The following is a 21350-nucleotide window of genomic DNA, read 5'->3' on the forward strand; positions in this document are numbered from 1 at the left end:
TGTTTCTACAGGAGACACCTCCTGGGCTCACAATGCAACTTCCTCGCCCACTATGGGTTTGACAGGGTCTGGCACTCGGGCTTTACACGAGGTTCCCAAAGGGGGTGGCCATACTACTTAGGCGAGGACTTCCCTCTACCCTGGCCTAAGTCGAGACTGACACACAAGGCCTCTACGTGGCCCTGACGGGTACGATCAAAGGTCACCCTCTTAGTCTCCTGTGCACATACATTCCCCCGCCACCATGGCCTCTACCCTTCGCCGCCTCACGCCGGTGATTTCCTCCTTCCCACAAGGCCTGACGGTTGTTGGAGGAGACTTTAACGCTGTCCTGCAACCATCGTGTGATGCGACTGGCATTCCGTCGGCCTCCCGCCTTGCCTCTGCAAAACGCCTATCTGATTGGTCCTCTGCCCTAGGTCTCTGTGATGCCTGGAGGGTGTGGAACCCCCGTAAGGAACAATAAACCCACACTTCGGCGGCCCATCAAACCCACTCCCGCATCGATCTGTTTCTGCTGCCCGCGATGGACTGTCAATTGATGTCCGGGGCCTCCATACTGCCCAGGGTTATCTCGGACCACTCTCCCGTCTCCCTCCGTCTTGGGACCTCCACTGCTGGCACCCGTGCGATGTGGCGGATGAACGCTTAGTTCCTGCAGGATGCCACATTTGTCGAGTCCTTCGGACGAGAACTGCAACTTTATTTCTCAGCCAATGCGGGCTCTATTCCTTCGCCGGGAACACTATGGGAGGCTGGCAAGGCTGTGGTCCGGGGTGTGGCCAGAGGCTTTGTCCACGCGAAACGCATAAAAGCAATCTGCTCAGCTCATGCAGCTGAAAGCCCAGGCAGCGCAGCTGGAGGGAGTCCAAACGACAGACGACCGCGCCGACTCCACTCGGCAGCTTTCACTGATCCGGCGAATCTCATCGCGGATCTCGCTAGAATCCGCTAAAATGCTCTGGCGATCCTCGGTGGCAAACGTCTATGGTTGGGGCGACAAAAATAGCAAATTGCTTCATTACTTAGTGTCTTATCCCAAGGCTAATCGCATCATCCCGAGATTCGGGATGAAACCGGGACTCACCACGTGACGTCCCATGCCATTGCCCAAACTTTCGCTAGATATTACGTGACCCTCTATGCAGCCCGCCCTCCTCAGACCTCCCTGGCGTATCTGTTGGCTGGGACTGGAACCCAACTGCCCTGCCTTCCCCAAACGGCCTCAGACTCTGGACCGTCCTTTCACCCCAGAAGAGATACATGGAGCCATCTCACTGTTGCACTCCGGCAACATGCCCGGGCCCGACGGTTACCCCCAAGAGTATTACGCGACCTATCGTGATGAATTGGTTACCCACTTAACGGAGCTGTTCAAGCATGTGGTAGACGAAGGATCCTTCCCGCCCGAAGCTGATCTGGCCACTAGTGTGGTCATCCCAAAGACACAGCCACCGTCCCTTGACAGTGCGGACTATCGCCCTATCTCTCTCATCAATACATCTGTCAAAATCTTCGCCACTGCAGTGGCCCAACGGCTCCGTCCCCACCTTCAGAACTTGGTCCTTCCAGACAAATGCGGCTTCATGCCTGCCCGGGGCACCCGACATTGCATTCGTGTAACATGAGGCCGCGAATATCTCTAGCACATTGCCGCATTCCCCCCTTTGACCGGGGCATGGGGGTGTCTAATCTCCACCTCTACTACCTGGCCACGAGGCTCATTGTAATCCACGACTGGTTCAAAGCCGGCTGGTCCGACCCGGCGTACCGGGTGGAACTCAGGGCAATGGACTTTGTGCAGATCCAAGCCTACCTATACAAAGCCCCGTGCCGCAGGCTCTGCCCCCAATCACTAGGACGGTGCTTATGGCCTGGCGTACAGCCCTCCGACGTGTAAGATGGGACCGGAAACTCGCCAAACAGACGCCCCTGTGGAGTGGAACCTGGCAGCGGGAAGTTTCATCCCTCCTGGACTTCCGTCGTTGGGATCTCGTCTGGTTCTCGTTACTCGGAGACGTCTGGGTGGGGGACCATATCAGATCTTTTGCAGACCTACAACAACGCCATTCCCTCCTTCCCTCCCAATTTTACAGGTACCTACAACTCAGGCATGCACTCCACACACACATTCCGTCTCCCACCTCTCCCGGAATTTAGCCCCTTGGAGGCCCAGGTGATGATGGGGAACCTAGGCAGGGGGCGGGGGGGGGGGGCTGTGTCTCGGATTTACCGATTCCCCGGTGAACAATGGCCCCGCGTCCCTTGATCGGCTCGGAGCTCGCTGGGAGGGGTGGTTGGGCCTCCTGGAGGAGGCGGATTGGAGAGATGCCCTTGTGGCCCCCAAGACCTTGACAACCTCCTCCAAGATGCGTCTCGTCCAACTCTACTACCTCCATACGGCATACCTTACTCCAGCGCGTCTGCACAGCGCCCACATGCAACCCTCCCCGGCCTGCACGCGTTACACTCACGTTCCCGCAGATTTTTGCCACGTGGTTTGGCAGTGTCCTGCTCTGGTGCTGTTCTGGAGAGGGGTGGAGCTTGAGCTCACACGGGCCCTTGGGTGGGAGGTTCCCCACGACCCACTACGCTTGCTCTTGGGTGTGTTTGATGGCCTCGATGGATCCAGGGCCGATGAGCGATTCCTGGGAACGGCGTTGGCAGTGGCGAAGCGTGATATAGCAGCACTTTGGTCCCAGGCCAAGTCACCTACTGTGAGGAAATGGAGGTGGGGAGTGGACTGGTGTGGGGCCCAGGAGGAGCCCCTCTTTGAGGCCCGGGGATGCCCCGAACTATTTGGCAAGGTGTGGAGCAAATGGTTCAACCTATTACCCGCATGAAGGGTTTGAATGTGTTGTGAACTTGTATTTCTGTAAACATGTCGTATTCATCCCACCTGTGCCCTAATGTAATTCATCTCAATAATGTGCTTGATTTGCGACCAATGTATTTTTGTTTTGAAAAACGTCAATAATTTGATTATCCCCAAAAAAATGCAGTTTTGCATTTGGGTGCACTTCAGCTTTTAAGGGATATAAATATGTGCTGAAGCTGGAAAATTGTGATAGTTTAAAAAGCCTTGGGCCCTGATTTCAATGTTGTCACTAACTAGGTGCTTTTTATTGCACCAGATAAACTCTACCTGGGGTTCATTATTTATCAGGTCCGATATAGGGGTTCATTATCAGGTGCGATATAACCTCTATTGCGAGTTCATGGGGAATAACTTGAGGATTTTGATGTCTGTTGCACCGAATCCTAACCAAATTTCACATGTTAAGTCCATGCTGTTCACTTTTCCCCTGTTCAATTCCAGCAGATTTGACCTGCCGAAATTTAACGAAGGGTGAGATATTTACCTCGCCTGGTAATTGCTGGATGTGGTAAATGCCACCCAACCAGTAGTTCCGACCACTGCGTAAACTAGGGTTTACAAAGGAGTCCGAAAACCGCAACCCAGTCATAATCAGTCCTAGGTGTGCGTGAAATTTGCATAATTTGCTTTCATGTGAATTACGTGAAGTTGCAGCAAAATTACTTCTAATTATGTAGCATGCCAATCCGCTATTTTAACGCTATTTTTAGTGTGAAATTAATCCTTTTTTTGGTGCGTGGAAGCATTTAAACAAGAGCAGCAGTTAGAGCCGCTCAAGTTCCTGTGCGTTTGTTGTAACTTTTTTGCCACAAATTACCTCAAATTTCACAATTTTTGGTAAATCTTTACAAGAATGGTGCATATTTATGCAAAGTGGTGTAATGGTGGGATTTCTCTGAGCAAGCATTATGTGAAATTATGATGCCGTACATATAATTTTGCCCAGGCCTAATATGGACCTTTGTCTCCATGATTAAACTTGAACTATTCCAAATTTCAACTTTTTTTGCACTTTCATTCAAGATTTTAGGCACTCGTTGAGGGCTTTCTAGATCCTCTTCCTGTAATTGTCAATCTTTGGGGAGCACAATGAAATATTCTCTTCCTCGGCCCTGCTCACCTACTTTGGCAAAACCTGAGTCTGCTTACTTTCTTAATAAGTTGTGCAGATATTTTTAATTGAGCTTGCCGTTTCTACTTGTAAAGAAACCCTCTTTCTAATGTGTTTAATGTAAGACTAGAGCGATTGCTTAAATAGACTATTGCACTGCAAACAGATTTTTGAAGGCAGAAGAACAGCAAAATTAGGCCTATTGCTTCATACCCAAAAACTATTTATGTAAGCTGCGGTGGAAACTTAACTTATTTTTTAAGATGGGGGGGGGTGAAAAAATCTCAACCAGGACTGTACTACGATCTTGATAAGGTTTTTAAATAATTCAGTGAAATTAGTGTGCTTTTGATATTTGGGGCAACAAAAGCCTATGTTTGGGGTTGCTCATCATGGTAGACCTCAGTTTTAACATTTTACTGTTTGAACAGTTTTCTCTTATTATGTTGAATGAAAAAGTCCTAGCTATCGTAACAAAGTTTCAATTCTTTTAAGGATTCTGAGGCGAAGATTATGTTATTCTTTCTTCACTTTATTGAATAGCAGCCATTCAAAGTAAAACAAACTACCATTCCCATGGAACTTTGGGAATAACAATAGTTTGAAACAATAGAGATTCCATGGATAGTGTCCGTCCATCTGCACCAATCATGGGGCTTGTGGGTCCTCGTAGTCCTCTGTTACTGTCCATTCCCCCTCTTTCGTCGCTCAAGATCAGCCAGCAAGGACGTTTCATGAATCCTGTTTGTTAGAATCGTCTGTGAAAAGCAAAGGACATAGTTTAAGCGACAGCCATGGCTAAGGGTTAGCCCTGTAGGGGAAAGAATCACAGGTACAATATCAAGTGAAATCTCGCAAGCAGTGTGAACAAAAGCTAACTTAAGAGTACTTACCCTATTACGAGGGTGGGATGGTCACAAAGAACTTGTACCCTGGGTGGGAAAATCCTCGGCTCAGAGTCCTTAATAGAATTGAAACTTTCCGTTACGATAGCTAGGAAATTTTACATTCTATGTCAGGACCAGAGGCGAGGATTATGCTCGTTTAAAGCTTGCTCACCACCATGTGAGCTATTTCAATTACCGATTTGTAGTAAAACCATTTGAAGGTTGAGTCTGAAGACCAGTCTGCTGCATTCATAATGTCTTCCAAACGAGCTCCCAGGGTAAATGCTTTAGAGGCCATTGCCCCTCTGGTAGAGTGTGCTCCAAAGGCATGTAAGTCTTTGCCTGCTTCCTGCATCACCCATCTCACCCAACGGGCGATGGTGGGGGAATAGACAGCTCTGTGGGGTTTCTTGATAGCAATGAGCAGGTGGCACTCTCCTGGAGGGCAGAATTCCTCTGACATCTCCTCATAGGCTTTGAGGAAAGACAACACACAGTTTTGGGAATCTGGAAAGGCTGGATATGAAATGGTTTTTGTCCCACATTTAGTGCGTCGGCGGATCGTGAAAGTAACTCCCGTAGGCGTGAAGGTCCTACCTGAGACATCCAGGGCCTTGACATCCGAAACCAGTCTGCAAGAGATCAGGCAAAGGAGCATGGCCAGCTTCGCTGAGAGTACTTTCCTAGAAAGGAACCTATTCGGCAGCCTGGAAGGAAACTGGTTCAAGACCTGGTTGACATCCCAGAGTACTGAATACCGAGGTTCCGGAGGTAAAGCGAGACTAATGCTTCGAAGGAGGCGGCAGACAATGGGGTGTTCACCCACCAGAGAGTCGTCCACCATGGTGTGACCCGCTGAAATGGCAGAACGGAAGGTAATAATGGTCCTATAAGCCAGGCGCTCTTCCGCTAGGGCGGCCAGTAAATTCAAAACAGGTGTCACATCTGCTGCCACGGGATTGAGACCCCGTCGCACACACCGATACCACCTTCTCCAGGTGGAGCGATAGCGCTTGACGGTACTGTCTGCCCACGCCTTGGACTTGAAATTCTCAGCTACTCCCGAAAGGTCTGGGATCGCTCATAGTCACCTGTAATCTGCCACTCCATCATAACTAGGGAGCCTTGTCTGGACTGAGGTGGAGAGTTGAAAAGCAGGGGAGAGGGATTGGAGAATCCCAAGAAAGTTCCAGAAGAACCGGAAACCAAACTTGCAATCTCCAAATTGGGGTGATGAGCACCACGTTGGCTCTCTGGCGCCGAACTTGGGCCGAAGCCCCCGTTATCATGGCGAACGGGGGAAAGGTGTAGCCCTCTTCCTCCTGCCAGTCCTGCAGAACCGCATCTGTTTGCTCCGCTAGGGGTTCCGGTCGCCAGCTGAAGAACCGGGGAAGCTGATCCAGGCGGGAAGCAAAGAGGTCCGCTGAAAAAGGACCCCAAATGCTCTGGAGGTCCGCAAACACCCTTTGCAGCTTCCAGAGGCTCATGTCGTGGAAGTGGCGTGACGAAGTCTGCCATCTGGTTGTCCTGGCTGGGAAGGTACTCCGCTGTGACGGAGATCTGATGGTCTAGGCAGTACTGCCAGAAGTTCGCCGCTAGGTCCGAGAGGGCTTTCGACCACGTGCCCCCTAGATGATTGATATATTGTACCTCTGAGAGGTTGTCCATCTTGAGGACACCGGACCGGATTGAATCCTTTGTCCAGCACCAGATCGCGAATGAACCCGCCAAGAGCTCCAGACAATTGATGTGTAACCGTTGTTTGAGTCGCCACACCCCGTGCCCCAGTCTGATCTGCTGGCGTCTGACTCTGTAACTATATCTAGCAGGGAACCGAAAAAATTGCTTGCCCATTCCAGGCCTCCATATTGGAAAGCTACCACTGGATTTCTTCCCTGGCGGCAGGTGCGCGACCTTGAGGCACTGGAGGGCTTGGTAATGGAGCGGTCCTGGAAATATGGCCTGGATCGAGGCTGAGAGGAGACCCACTATATGGGCCAGCTGTCTGAGGGGGGATCCGTGTCTGAGTAAGAGCTCTCCGAATCTCGTGGCAGATCTTTGTCATCTTCCGGGATGGGAGGCTGAGGGTAGACTCTACTGAGGCGATCAAGAAACCTAGAAAAACTACCTTCTGTGCAGGAACCAGCGTGGATTTGGCCTTGTTGACTACAAAGCCCAGGCTCTGAAGAAGATCGACCGCAGTCTGAAGCTGGTGAGAGAGCGTTCTGGGGCATTGAGCCATCAGCTGGATGCCGTCCAGGTACACAATGATCCTCCATTCCCTGCGCTCGCAGGCATTCTATTACTGTTCCAGAGGACCTTGGTGAAGCACCAAGGTGCTGTCGAGGCCGAACGGGAGAGTGGTGAACTCGTACGTCCTGTCTTTCCAGAGAAACTGCAGGAATCTCCGGTTCAGGGGAAAAATGGGGATCGCAAGATAGGCGTCCTTAAGATCTAGGCGCGCCATCCAGTCGTGAGGTCTGAGGATATCGTGAAGGAGATGGATTCCCTCCATCTTGAAGTGGCGATAGACCAGCCACTAGTTGAAATCGCGGAGGTTGATAACGGGCCTCTGACCCATCCGTCTTGTCCCCCAGGAAGAGATTGCTGATAAATCCTCTGGGGTGGGGCAAAGTTTCTGCAATCAGTCCCTTGTCCAGGAGAGAATGGACCTCCTGGTTGTCTAAGGTGGCATCTGCCGACGAGAAACTGAGGGTGCGGAGTAACGGGCTGCGAGGGTTCCCCTTGGAATTCTATGTGGAACCCTTGTAGTTTGCAGGACCCAGGCATCTCCCGTGATGGAAGTCCAGGCCTGGAAAAAATGCACCAGACGGCCCCCGACTTTTAGAAGGGAAGAAGGGAGAACACTTGCCAGAAGAGTTGGAGGCGCCACCGCCTCTGTTTTTTGCTGCGTCTTCCTCTGGTTGGGTAGAAATTCCCAAACCTGGCCTGGTCCTGGTAATGGCCTTGGTTGGAGCCTTGTCCCCTGTGCTGGTTAGGATGGCCGGACGAGCGACTCCCCCTTCCTCATCCAGCCCCTCGGAAAACCCGAGGATGAAACACCTTAATTGAGGATTGTGCTTTGTCGAGGGACGTGAAGGGGGTCACTAACCTCCCTAACTGCTTAATAAAGGGCTCCCCAAAGAGGCCGCCCTGCGCAATCGGGGCCTGCTTCTGTGTCAGCCAGGTCCCCGAGCTTGGGATCTACCTTGATGAGCAGGGACCTGTGCTGCTCCGTAGATATGGCGCAGTTGGCGTTGCCAAGGAAGACTACTGCGCGTTGGGCCCAGGAGGAGAGGTTCTCAGGGGAGATCAGGGACCCAGATAACTTCGCCTCTGCCGCCATGTCAAGGATTTTCGTAAGCAGACCTAAGGTGTCTAGGGGCTTGTCTTGGGAAGCTCACCAAGATCTATCAATCCCTTTTTTTGGGTCCTTCACGAATTTCTGGAGGAAAGTGTCCATACGGGGGTCGATGTCTGGGGTGGAAGCTACCTTGTCCTCCAAGGAGGGGCGTGGGCACTCCGCCCGAAGGCAGTTGTGAGCATTGGGCTCCAGCGGCCGACAGATCCGGCTTGCGACATACTGGGCTACTTTGTCTGAGGGGGCCCAGTCCGAGGACCTCGGGTGGAGGATATCATCTGGGTCTAGCATGTCTGCGCAGAGACCTTGCGCGTCCGAAGTGGGCACGAGGCGGGAGGGGGGCCAGGGGCGAGACCGGCTAGCGTCAGCGTCCCTTTGGTCGCCATCCCCTGGAGCAGCGGGTGTCGCTGACGGGGCAGTACTTGCCAGAAACGCCTGCTTGAGGCGGTCAAATGCATCTGCGTCCACCCCAGTGACTCTGGCGCGCTTGGCTGGTGGAGGCTGTTGGTCAGCGAGGGGTCCCTGGAGGGGAGGGTGGCCTGCAAGGGATGGGTGGCTTTAGCCAGCTCATCGCAGGCATGCGTGATCTGACTGGACAGATGATCCGCAAGGGGCCATGGCTTGTGCAACCGCCTTGTGGATAGATGCATCTACTGCATTACAGAAATCGTCCCACTGCAGTGCAGCCAGTGGGTCCTCCTCCCACTGGTTGTCATGGCAAGTATTGTCCTGGTAGGTATCCATAGTACTGGAGAAGAGATAGTCTTATACCAGGTAAGTAAGGTAATATGGGAGAGGGGTGAATTCAAGATCGGGGGGGCTGGTTGTCAACCTCTACTTTGGGCGGGCAAGGCTCGCAGTTAATGGGGCTGGCAGCCCGGGATCCAGCAGCCCTGGTGTAAGTATTGAAGGGCAGCCTGCCTAACAAGGGTCCCAGCAGGTCAATAGGGCCTGCAGTACAGAATCTGATAGTGTGAGAAGACCTAATGGTACTGACCCCCGGGGCGAGAAACTCCAAAGGAAATCTGCCTCATAGCAGAATACAGACCTGTGTGGAAGCGGGTGTATACGGGGGCGTTTTAACACCAAGAAGCGCTGCCTAATGGCAGGGATTACAGACCTGGTGGAGCGGGTGTTCACAGACAGGTGGACACGGCTCCCTGCGGGGTTGCGGCTTGGATCCAGGAATGCGCGGAATCCAAAGCTCGCGGTCATGGGCTGAGTACGTGCACAGGTGCCCTCTGGCGGTGAGAGGAGTTCGCTACCGAGCCTGCACAGAGTTTCGCAGCCGCGAGGGAGCTCAGGCGCTCCCACGGCCGGACTAGAGTCAACAGAGTAGCAGGAGACTTGCGAGAGATCCCTGAAAGGAAAACCTGAGAACTGATAATAGAACAGAGCGATGCCAAACCCTAACCAGACGCGCATCGGCGATTGAAATCGCCCGACGTGCACGTCCGCACTCTGCTGTGACAGATAGTGAAAACCTGCACAAATGCGACACAGAACGCAAAGCAGCTCTACTGAGCGTATAAAACAAACCATTAACGCCCTAAGGCATAAAACAACATTATCATGTACAGTCAAGAAATTACAAGCAGAGAGAAATAAATCAGACTTATCTGGCTGCGAACAGCGAAGAAAAAGGGGGAATGGACAGTAACAGAGGACTATGAGGACCCTCGAGCCCCATGATTGGTGCAGATGGACGGGACACTCTATCCATGGACTCTCTATTGTTTCAAACTGGTTTTCCCAATGTTCCATGGGAGTGGTAGTTTGTTTTACTTTGACTTTGAATGGCTGCTATTCAATAAAGTGAAGAAAGAATAGCATAATCCTCGCCTCCGGTCCTGACATAGAATTGTATTTATTTGCATTATTTCATAGAATCTTGCACTACTCTGATGATGAATATATCTCTTGAAGGAATGAACTTTTTTTGTAGGTTTTAGAGGATGTTCTAAACAAGTGTTTTTTTTGTTGTTTTTTTTACTCCTAGGAACACAACATTGAAACTGCACATGGAGTTCTGCATGTCACCATGCGTGGAACACCAAAGGGAAGCAGACCTGTCATTCTCACATATCATGACATTGGCCTCAACCGTAAGTTAGAAGGGCAAATTGTTTCAATTCCAACCTAAACGGCTCTCGAAAGCAGGCCAAGTGTGCATTACATTTCCTGGAGAGGGCTTTGTAATTTTATACTTGAACCCTTGGTAATAGAAATCCAAACAATTGCTGATAAAGAAACATTGGGTTGGATTAGACAGCAGTACTGTGTAAGATGTACATGCTTGTGCCAGACCACACAAATACTTTACTACACAGTGAAATATGCAACAGCATTGAGATGCTTGAAAAAGTGCCCAGAAATGCTTTCTGTGGATCTGTCATTTCCTCTCCTCGGCATGTTCATCAGCCTGTATGGCTCAAGAGCAGGCACGCAAACTTTGTGAAGAATAATACAACCCTCCTTTGAACCACTTCAAGCTCACTGTTTCCAAGTTACTTTCAGGGTGTAGTGAGGTAAAGTCAAGGGTTACTTGTGAAAGGTGATTTGGGGTAGAAGGTAAAATTCAGGCAACACACTTCTCACTCAGAGGGGTGGCTTAAGACATGAAGTGCCCAATTCCAACTAATTTATTGGGTTCCTTTTACAGTTTGTAAAATCAAGTGGCACCTACTGGTTTGACGCTGCAAATTTAAATTGTATTGAGTGGCACACTTTAAAGTGTTTAGAATGTAAAGGAGCAGTAGTCGATGCTGGAGAACTTACTGTATCAATTCATTTTCTTCCTTTCACTTTTTTTTACTCTTCTTTGTTGTTTTCCCTCTTGCTCTCTGTAATAATGCACACAAAACCACCTTGGAAACATGAAGTTTAAAAATTAACAGCAGTAAAGGTGGGAGCTGTCAGTGCTACTGCAATGGCGCTCGTTCACAACAACTGAATCCACTTTCCCAAAAAGTAACTTTATATATAACATTCTAAGTATTTGTGATGTCATGCATGTACCCATATTACTACTTTACATCTTCCTTTAACCAAACTAAAAACAAAAATGAAACTTACTCATACCATACATAATTGAATCTAGAACACTGTAATAGAATAAATTCTCATAACTATAAAAAATAAAGCACTTTTATCTAAATCCCCACAGAAGTCCTTCTACCTGTGTACTTCAGCCAAAAGAAACAAAACCATGGTCCATTTTAGGATCCAAAATATAACCTTGAAAGGACAACTTCTGATGGATACATCTGCCTGTGGATTCCTCACCTTTTGAATTACCCCAACACCAGCATTCCATGGAAACTCTTTTCTTAGCTCTCCCACATCGACGAGGACGTCATAGCACAGCTCAGCTCGCGACACCGTATGACATCACCGGAGCCATAAGAAGACCTCATTTGCAAGCTGACGTCAGTTCCCTTTTTTCTGCGCAGTCGACGCGTAACGTGGTTTTCTGGGACTTTCCATTTTACTGTGAATACTTGGTTTCTTCCTCTTTGTGTTGCAGTGAGAATGGCTACTTCGAAGAAGCCTGGTTTCAAGCCCTGCAAGGAGTGTGGGGGCCATATGCCATTACGGACCCCCACAACAACTGTCTTTGGTGTCTTTCTTCAGACCACGACATCAAAAGGTGTTTGTGCTGTCGGAAGATGAACCTGAAGGCGCTGAAAGAACGTGAGGCCAAACTCTTCATGGCGTGGGTGAAAAAGAAGAAAAGGAGTTGTAAAAGATGGAAGTAGTCGACCTCGCGTGCTTCGAAGTCGAAGAAGCATAAGAAGAGAAGACATGGATCACAACGTCTATCTTCGAAGGGCAAGGCTTCGAGATCAGGCTCTCTCGTCCAGCGGCGTTATGAAAAAGAGTTCATCTCTCCATCGCCTTCTCCGCAGGTGACTCCGACCTACTCTCTGGCACCGAGGGATTTGCCGACGCCCAGGGATTCTCCAGCATCCAGTAGCTCGCCGGCGCCCAGGGAGTCTCTGGCTCCCAGGGAGTCTTCTCCTGTTCCTGCGGCTTCACCTGTGCAGGTGTCGATGGCTCCGCAGCCTCAGCCCCCTCGTACGCTTCGGATGGATCAAGACCAGGGGAATTCGGATCCATATCCTCCTTTCCCAGGACCAGGATCGGATCCTTCGCATTTCCTTAATGCGATGTTTGGCATGTTTTCCAGGGCATCCTACCCTACCGGCGCGCCTTCTAGACCCGTGGGTCCGGTTGCCTTTAATTTGGGCCTCCGCCATCAGTATGCCCAGGCACCTTTCATGCCTTTTTATGCTGACTGCTCCATCGTAGCAGTTTCCGGCGCTGAGGTTTTCAACTCCTATACCTCAATCACCGGCACAGTCTGGTGTTAGGCCGGCATTATCCCAGATTCGGCACCGTTGCCCACTTCGGAAGGTCCTCCTTCAGCGCTGTTGTCACCGGTGCCGCGGTTGGCGCCGCCGACTCAGTTTCTGAAGCAACGTTCCAGGAGGGAAGCGCAAAGACTGCTGGAGGAAGATGAGTACCACCAAGAACAGGCGGAAGGTCTACATGAGGCTGGTGGCCTTGATACTTCCCTGGAGTGGGAACTTTGTTCTCCAAAGGCTTTACCTTCCCGGGATGTTGTCCCTTATCACTTGGTTATCAGAAAAGCTGCTGAATTGTTGGACCTTCAGTTACCCTCAGCTGAGGTAAAGTCAAATATTCTGACTGAGGTGCTAAAGTCTCCTTCCTCCTCTATTGAACCTCTGATGCCTTTAAATGAAGCGTTGACGGAGCCAATTATGGAAGTGTGGCAGAAACCCTTGTCTGCCCCTGCAGTTTCTAGATCCGTGGAAAAAGGGTATAGACCTGCTCCTGGTTGTCCATCTTTCCTTTCTGCCCATCCATCTCCAGAAAGCTTGGTGGTTCAAGCTTCTTGTTCCAAGCAGTCAACTGATTCCTTTCCTACCACCCTGGGGGACAGAGTCTCGAAATTAGAGCTGTCGGCCAAAAAGGTGTTTTCCTCAGCAAGTATGGCTCTGAAGTCAACGAAAGCTGCATGTTTGCTAGGGAAGTACATTCATGCTCTAATGAACTCTGTCAAGCAAGTGGCTCCTAAACGTCCTGAAGATGATAGTGTTCATTTTCTTGACGCACTTTCAGATTGGCAAGCAGCAGCCCGTCGGGTCTGGACACAGCATACTCTGTTGCCAGAGTGATTGTTTACTAGATTGCTACTAGGCATGCCTGGTTTAGATCTTCAGGTTTCTCACCAGATGTACAGGATACTTTACTGGATCTACCCTTCGATGGGTCAAGATTGTTTGGAACCAAGGCAGACTCTGCGCTGCAGCGATTCATGGACAGTAGGGCTACTGCAAGATCCTTGGGACCTGCAGTCCCAGCCCAGGATTGGATACAAAAGGCATCGAGGTTTCGGGAAGGCAGCTTCCTTTCGAGGCCGTCAGCAGCCATAGCAGCAACAGAAGAACCCTCTGTACAGGCCGTACAGAGGAAAAGGTAGAGGCCGTCTTTGGGGAGCTTCTCGACAGCAGTCTTCCTCCTCCTCCTCCTCCTCCCTTGTCCGCACCACTGGTACCACGGGATAGCAGCTCTAGATCCCCCGTCTTGGAGCATGCTGGTCCTGTAGGGGGTCGGGTGTCCAGTTTTCTACTAGATTCAAATCGGTTACCATAGACCGTTGGGTTTTGAATCTTGTGGAAAATGGGTACGCCCTACCTTTTCAAGAGCTTCCACCTCCTTATCCTCCTCGCCAGGACTGGTGGTCAGGGGACCATTTGCTGCTTCTGCAGCAGGAGATTCTTTCCTTACTACAGAAAGGTGCGATAAAGGTGTTTCTGGAGCAGGAAAGGGGCCAGGTATGTTACTCCCGTTATTTCCTGATTCTCAAAAAGGACGGCTGTCTAAGGCCGATCTTGGACCTCAGGGTTTTGAATTTTTAACTCGAGCAGGAAAGGTTCAAAATATTGACCTTATCTCAGGTTCTCCTGGCACTGCAGCTGGAAAACTGGATGGTGTCGTTCGACTTACAGGATGCCTAGTTCCACATCCCTATTCTGAAGTCGCATCGGAAGTATCTCCGGTTTAACGTAGGGTCTTAACACTACCAGTTTGCGGTCCTCCCATTCGGCCTTACTTTTGCACCTCTGCTCTTCACAAGGGTGATAGCGGTGGTGTCAGCACATCTCAGAATGTCGGGGATTCTTGTTTTCCCTTATCTGGATGACTGGCTGCTCAAAGCAAAGTCACCAGAGATGGTGTTGCGTCACCTGCATGCAATAATGTGACTGTTGTTCAACTTGGGTTTCTCAATAAATGTGCCTAAATCTCACCTGGTGCCCTTTTAGCGCAGCCTGTTCATAGTTGCAGTACTGGACACTACTGTGTCGACATTTCCCGCCTGCGAGGATTCTCGACATTCAGGAGATGATTCCTTTATTTCACAATGGAGAGGTTGTTCTAGTCCTATGCCTGCTCGGTCTGTTTGCTTCCTGTATACTGTTGGTCAGCCTCTGCAGGCAGTGGTATCAGCACAATGGAGATCTTGGGGAGAAGGTCAGAATCTCCAGAGACACTTCAGCTGAGCTGTTTTGTTGGAGTGTGCAGGGCAACTGTCTCAAGGAAAGCCCTTTCAACCTCCTCCACCAGTGGCCACAGTGATCACGGATGCCTCCACTGTAGGGTCAGGTGCTCATCTGGGAGATCTGGAGATCAAGGGTCTTTGATCTCAGGAGGAAAGGTTGCTTCACATCAACTTTTGGAATTGCGGGCAATATGTTTGGCTCTCAAGGCCTTCCTTCCCTCCCTCCCTTTGCGGTCAGTCGATTCAAGTCCTGACGGACAGCACTACAGCGATGTGGTACATAAACAAACCGGGAGGGGTAGGGTAGTATCGTCTCTGCAGAGAGGGTCTGCGACTCTGGACCTTGGCTCAGGGCCATCAGAATTGGGTGATGGCAAATCATCTGGCAGGAGTGCTAAATGTGTGTGCGTACAGTCTCCATCAGCATTATTCGGCCGATCACGAGTGGTGGCTTCATTCGAAGGTGATGGCCCTGACCTTCAGGAAGTGTGGGGTTTCCTTGGGTGGACCTTTTTGCTACTCAGGAGAATGTGCACTGCCTGTTCTGCAGCCTTCAGTATCTGCTGTAGGGAGCGTTGGGGGACACATTTCAATTGGATTGGAGCTTGCAACTTCTTTACGTGTTTCCTGCCATACCCTTGATTCCTAGAGTTCTGAGGAAGATACAACTTGTTGGTAGGAAATGCTTTGGTTATTGACTTTTCCTTTCTACTTGTGTATATACTAGGTTTGTGTATATATATTTTGTATACTGGGTATACTTATGTTATGTTGTCGGTCCGCCTGTTCACCTCGTAGGCGCTGAAAAATTGGTTGGAACTGACGTCTGCACTCTAACTATGTCTTATGGTTCTGGTGTCACGAGCAGAGCTGTGCTATTATGACGCCCTCGTCGACATGGGAGAGCTAAGAAACGAATTTCCCTGGAATGCTGGCGCAGGGGAAATTCAAAAGGTGAGGAATCCACAGGCAGATATTGTATCCAACAGAAAATGCGTTACCGAAGGTACGTAACTTGTTAATCTCACCACTCTCGCCACGATTCACCAATTCCTACACTTGACTCTTACCGCATTAACACACACTGTCAATGACAACTGGTTTTTCAAACGTCTCTTTACCTTTCTTTACAAAACATCCTTTCTTGATTGGAACCGCATCCCCCACCTTAAACACTAGTCTTCATATACTTTATTTTGTAATACACTAACTGTTTTGAGCTTCTTGCACATTGATTCTAACCATGTCAAAATCTTCAAGCAAATCCCCCAGATTTCACCCACTTAGGCATCCAACTAGGACACTTTAGTGGCAGGTATACGATCTCTATGTAATTCAAATGATGACACTTTAGTGGTAGAATGCAGACTGGTGCGATAAAACCACATCATCAAACACACCATTACTGAACACACACTTATTTCAAGTGACCCATTGCACACATTGAACCAAAACTCAGTTAATGCGCTTAACCAAAAAGTTGGTTTGAGGATGATAAACCAAACCTTTCAAGCGTTTCACATTTCCTGACCTTAGAAAATGTCACTTCATCACTAAAATTGCACTCCGTTGTTCGAAACCAAGAACTGTGGAAACCAATCCTTCAAGAAAACATCCTTAAGAAAATCCATCACACTTTGTGCTCAGCAATAAACCTGATCTCAGGCCACTTAAAGTAAAAACCAATACTAAAGCAAGATGTGAATGTGCAGGTAAAGCATTGAATGGCCCCACCAAATCTATGCCAATTTTCACCCAAGCACACTAGATATTCAGTGGGATGCAGTGGTTGACAATGAACCTAAAGATTTTTCTCTGTAGAAGCAAAATCAAACGCTGACTAATCAAATGATCTGCTTCTCTATCCACAGAAGACCACCAACAAAATTCCCTAAGTTGCCGCTTAGTGAAAGTGCTACCCAAATGCTCCTCTTGTACACTCTTAATGAGAGTACGTCTTAGCCCAACTGGTGAAAGAAGTTTCTCTCCTCATTAGTGTTCAACTTTCCACAGATCATTGAGTGAACTTTCTAAAAAGGTTGACACTCACTTTAACCACTCTTCATCAGCCAACCATCAGCAACAAAATTCAAAGCATGCTTCATACCTTCATCCACATCAACTTCTTTCCTCCATTCTTTCTCAGAAACCACACATCTCTTCAAGATTAATGGACTCAAAATCGCTTTCATCGTTCTCATCACAAACCTCATCCTCAAATGCAAATCTATGAAATCTTGACAAATCAGTCCTTTTGTTCTTCACCCCTTGGATGAGAGCATCCTCATAAATCTTGGTGGATAACCTAGCAATCCTAGCTGGCCATGGCCATGAGCACTTTCAGTTTACTGTGCTCCCCTTTGACCTTACCAGCACCCCTCAGGTGTTCACGAAAGTGAAAGTTTGTCTTTCCCCTATCTCGACGACTGGCTGTTGAAGGCGGGCTCGCCCCAGGTAGTCTACTCCCACCTCCATACTACGGCCGACCTCCTGCATTCACTGGGTTTCTCCTTCAATGTGCAGACGTCGCACCTGATTCCCTCTCAGAGGCTCCTCTTCATCGGAGCGGTTCTGGACACGACAGCGAGTTAGAGCATTGATTCCAATCTTTCAGCCTCTATCCCGGGTTTCAGTCAGAATGACCCTGAGGCTGCTGGGCCTCATGGCCTCCTGAATCCTGCAGTTTAATCATGCCAGGTGGCATATGCGGACTCTGCAGTGGGACATGAAGTTCCAGTGGGCGCAGCATCAGGGGAATCTGTCTTATTGTGTCCAGGTCTCGGAGGGCACTGCACAACAACTGCAGTGGTGGCTCACGAACCAGGATTGGGTCAATGGCAGATCCCTCTCCCTTCCCCAACCAGAACCACACTTTGGTGATGGATGCATCTCTTTTGGGATGGGGCGGCCACATGGGAGAGGTGGAGATCAGAGGCGGAGTCTGGGCTTCACATCAACCTTCTGGGGCTCCAGGTGATTCCTCTTGCACTGAAAGCATTCCTTCCCTCTGTCCGGGGAAGAGTAGTGCAGGTGTTCAGACAACACCACCACCATGTGGTACTGCAACAATGAGAGCGGGGTGGGGTCGTGGAACCTGTGTCGGGAGGCCCTCCGTCTTTGGACATGGCTGGAACATCGGAGCATATCCCTGGTGGTTCAACACCAGGCTGGTTCTCTGAACGCCAGGACAGATGAGCTCAGTCGCAGGTGCATAATGGGTCACGAATGGCATCTCCATTCGGAGGTGGTGCAAGGTCTCTTTCAACAGTGGGGAGAGCCTTGGTTAGATCTATTCACCACCGAAGAGAAAGCGCAATGGCAGCAATTCTGCTTATGGAATTTCCAAGGCGGCCCTCGCTCGGCGACGCTTTTTGTAGCGAGTGGTGTTGCGGTCTGCTGTATGCCTTTCCGCCTATACCACTTCTGCCCAGAGTGCTGAAGATCAGATGCAACCGGGCCCAAGTCATTCTTGTGGCTCCGGATTGGGCATGTAGATTCTGGTATCCCGAGCTCCTCAACATGGCCATCGATCCTCCAATCAGACTGCCTCTTTGGGAGGATCTTCTTTCGCAACAGGGGACAGTCCCCCACCTGAACCTGCCCAGTCTCCACCTCCGTGCGTGGAGATTGAGCGGCGGCAGTTGACGTCTTTCGACCTGCCTCCTGAAGTATGTTGCGTAATCTTGACAGCCAGGCGTCCCTCCACTAAAACTGTATACGCCTGCCAGTGGAACAAATTTGTGGCATGGTGCACAGCAGAGGCTGTGGATCCCCTTTCTGCCCCTCTTTCTGAAGTACTCTTATTCCTTCTCTTTAGCCCAGCAGGGCTCCGCTCTGTCAAGGGCTATCTTTCAGCCATCTCTGCCTTGCTTCGGTTGCCAGATCAGCCTTCTCTTTTCAAGTCCCCGGTAGTTAACCGTTTCTTAAAAGGCTTGCATCTTTTTCCTTCAATCCCCTTTGTTATGCCTCAGTGGGACTTGAATCGTGTGCTAACTTATTTAATGTGCGCTCCCTTTGAGCCTCTTCATAACTGTCCCTTGTGTCTCTTGACTCTTAAGACTGCTTTCCTGGTAGTCATCACTTCTGCTAGAAGGGTGAGTGAGCCGCAGGCTCTTTCTTCAAAGCCTCCTTTCCTGTCTGTTCATCCGGACAAGGTGGTTCTCCGGACCCGTCCATCCATTCTAAGATGGTCACTGCCTTCCACATCGGGCAGACCATTACTTTGCCCACCACCTTTCCGCCTCTGCATCCTTCGAAGGAGGAAGAGAGGCTCCATCGTTTGGACCCAAAAGGTGCGCTCTCCTATCTGGATCGCACGAAACAGTTCCGGGTGGATGATCAACTTTTTGTTGGCTACGTGGGCACAAAAAAGGGTCGGGCTGTACACAAACGCACCATTTCTCGATGGGTCGTGTTGTGTATTAAGTCTCGTTATTCTCCGGGTAAAAAGGAGTCTCTAGACGGGCTACGCGCCCATTCCACCAGGGCGACGGCAGCCACTACTACCTTGGGAAGAGGAGTTCCTCTGAATGACATCTGTCAGGCGTACACGTGGGCATCGCTGCATACGTTCACCAAACACTACTGCCTAGACAGCCAAGTCTGGAGAGACGGCTTCTTTGGCCTGACCTCAGCAGACCACCATCACTGTGATGGCTGCCATTCCTAATGGATCTCAAATTGTGACCTACCTCATTAGTACTGATGAGATGGGTAGATTTGCGACCCACTAGGAATCGTTAATTTAAAAACTAATCTATAATACTTTAAGATTGGTGATTACCCAAAAGTAGTTTAGAAAAAAACACTGTTCTGAAATCTGTTTTAAACTTTCATACTTTGTATTAATATGCCGGGTGAATAGCTTAATCTTAATGTTCCCTTAACTCTTTACTTTGCATCTGTTGATGGACCGCTTTAAGACCACTTCCTTCTTTGATCTGTACCTTCTTCCCCAGATGTAATTGTTCTGTCTTTTGGTACCTAGACGTTGGCGGGACCATCATGTATGACTGAGTGCACAATTTAATCCCACTGTATAGCCAATTCTCTGTTCAGACTGCCAAGACACACACTAGTTTTATGAATTTCTTTTTTTTTTTAAACTTTTTATTATACACAAAAAACATAACAAGGTCACATATGAAAACGTGGGTCATCAAGAGAGCAGGTTTGCTGCAGCACCAGCAATACAGACGACAGTGTAGGACTAGACATATTAATCTTAAGCCTGAGCGTAGGCTAGATTCAATCTTTGATCTCCAAGCCGGATAGTCGGGCCTGCGGAGGCTCACAGATATCACCTCTGTAGGTGTTCCAAAGCGCCCACACTTCCCCCCCACTTTCTGGGGCACCCCCTTGCCGTATATACCGTCTTCTCCTGCAGCATACACAAATCCATGTCTTTTTGCCAGTCCACCACTTTCGGCAGCCTCGCTGCACCCCACAGTCGGGCTATGTTCCTTTTTGCCACCATTTGCCCGAGCGTGACCCAGAGCCTCCCCCGTGTAGATAAGTCCGTGGGTTCCCATATGTTCAGGAGACATCGCTTTGCCTCTGTGCGAAGGTCCACCTCCCACACTTCCCCCATGCAGGACACAACTCGCCTCCAGAACCGCTGCACCCCGGGGCACTCCCACAAGATATGGAAAAAGGAGCCAGACTCCCCACACCCTCGCCGGCAGAGCCCCCCCCCCCCCCATCACCTGAATTCTTGTGCAAGAAACGTATACTCTGTGCAATATTTTAAGCTGCACGAGTCGGAGTCTAGCCGATATCGCCACCTCCCTTGGGGACGCCAGAGCGGTAACCCACTCCTCGTCGTCAATTTCAAGTCCATCAGCCACCCACTTCTCTTTCAGGGAATCAAGCGAATCTGGGGGATTATTGATCAGTTTTTTTGTACGTGAGCGAGATGGCATGTTCTGGCATGTGCCCGTCGAGCAGCCGATCCTCGAGCGGGGAGGCCTGCAGGGGTCGAGTCCCGGGAGGAATGTTCGCTTGGAGGGAGTGTCTAATCTGCAGGTATCGGAAGTACTCCGTAGGTGCCAAGTCGTACGTTTCCTGCAGGTAGGCAAAGGATCTGACCCCCTCGGATCCCCACAGGTCCTTCACCTGGGAGATCCCAATAAGGTCCCAGCTACGGAACCCCTTTGTGTGTCCCAGGCTTCCCAATTTCTCCGACGCCCACAGGGGGGTGGTCATGGTCAAAGTGTTAGACCAGCCCAGCTTGCGGTGAGCCGCGTGCCATATTTGCACCGAATGCTTCGTCGGTCCAGTGAGCTGATACTTGCCGGGTTTAGAGTAAAGCGCGACCTCATAATTCCCCCCCCCCCCGGGAGTAACCACCTGTCCATCCCGTAACCTGGGTCATCCCCAGCACTATACGTCCCCTGATTGATCGCCGAAAGGTGTGCTGCCCAATAGTACTTGCGGATATCTGGGAGGGCTATCCCCCCCCCCCCCCCCGTCGTACCATTCCAGCGTGAGTTTCCGCAACGCGATTCTGGGCGCGCCCGCCCAAAGGA

General features: G+C 50.0%; 1 protein-coding gene across 3 annotated transcripts in view; it reads left to right on the top strand.

Annotated features, from left to right (window-relative positions):
- The window catches only part of NDRG3 (NDRG family member 3), a 589772-nt gene that overhangs the window by 113735 nt on the left and 454687 nt on the right, over positions 1-21350 (top strand). For all 3 annotated transcript variants that reach the window (XM_085619018.1, XM_085619019.1, XM_085619020.1), the window contains exon 4: positions 10237-10342. In XM_085619018.1, the coding sequence (XP_085475144.1) occupies positions 10237-10342 (106 nt within the window). The remainder of the gene's footprint in view (positions 1-10236; positions 10343-21350) is intronic.

This window comes from Triturus cristatus, chromosome 7 (assembly GCF_964204655.1).
Source record: "Triturus cristatus chromosome 7, aTriCri1.1, whole genome shotgun sequence".
In the NCBI taxonomy this organism is placed as follows: Eukaryota; Metazoa; Chordata; class Amphibia; order Caudata; family Salamandridae; genus Triturus; species Triturus cristatus.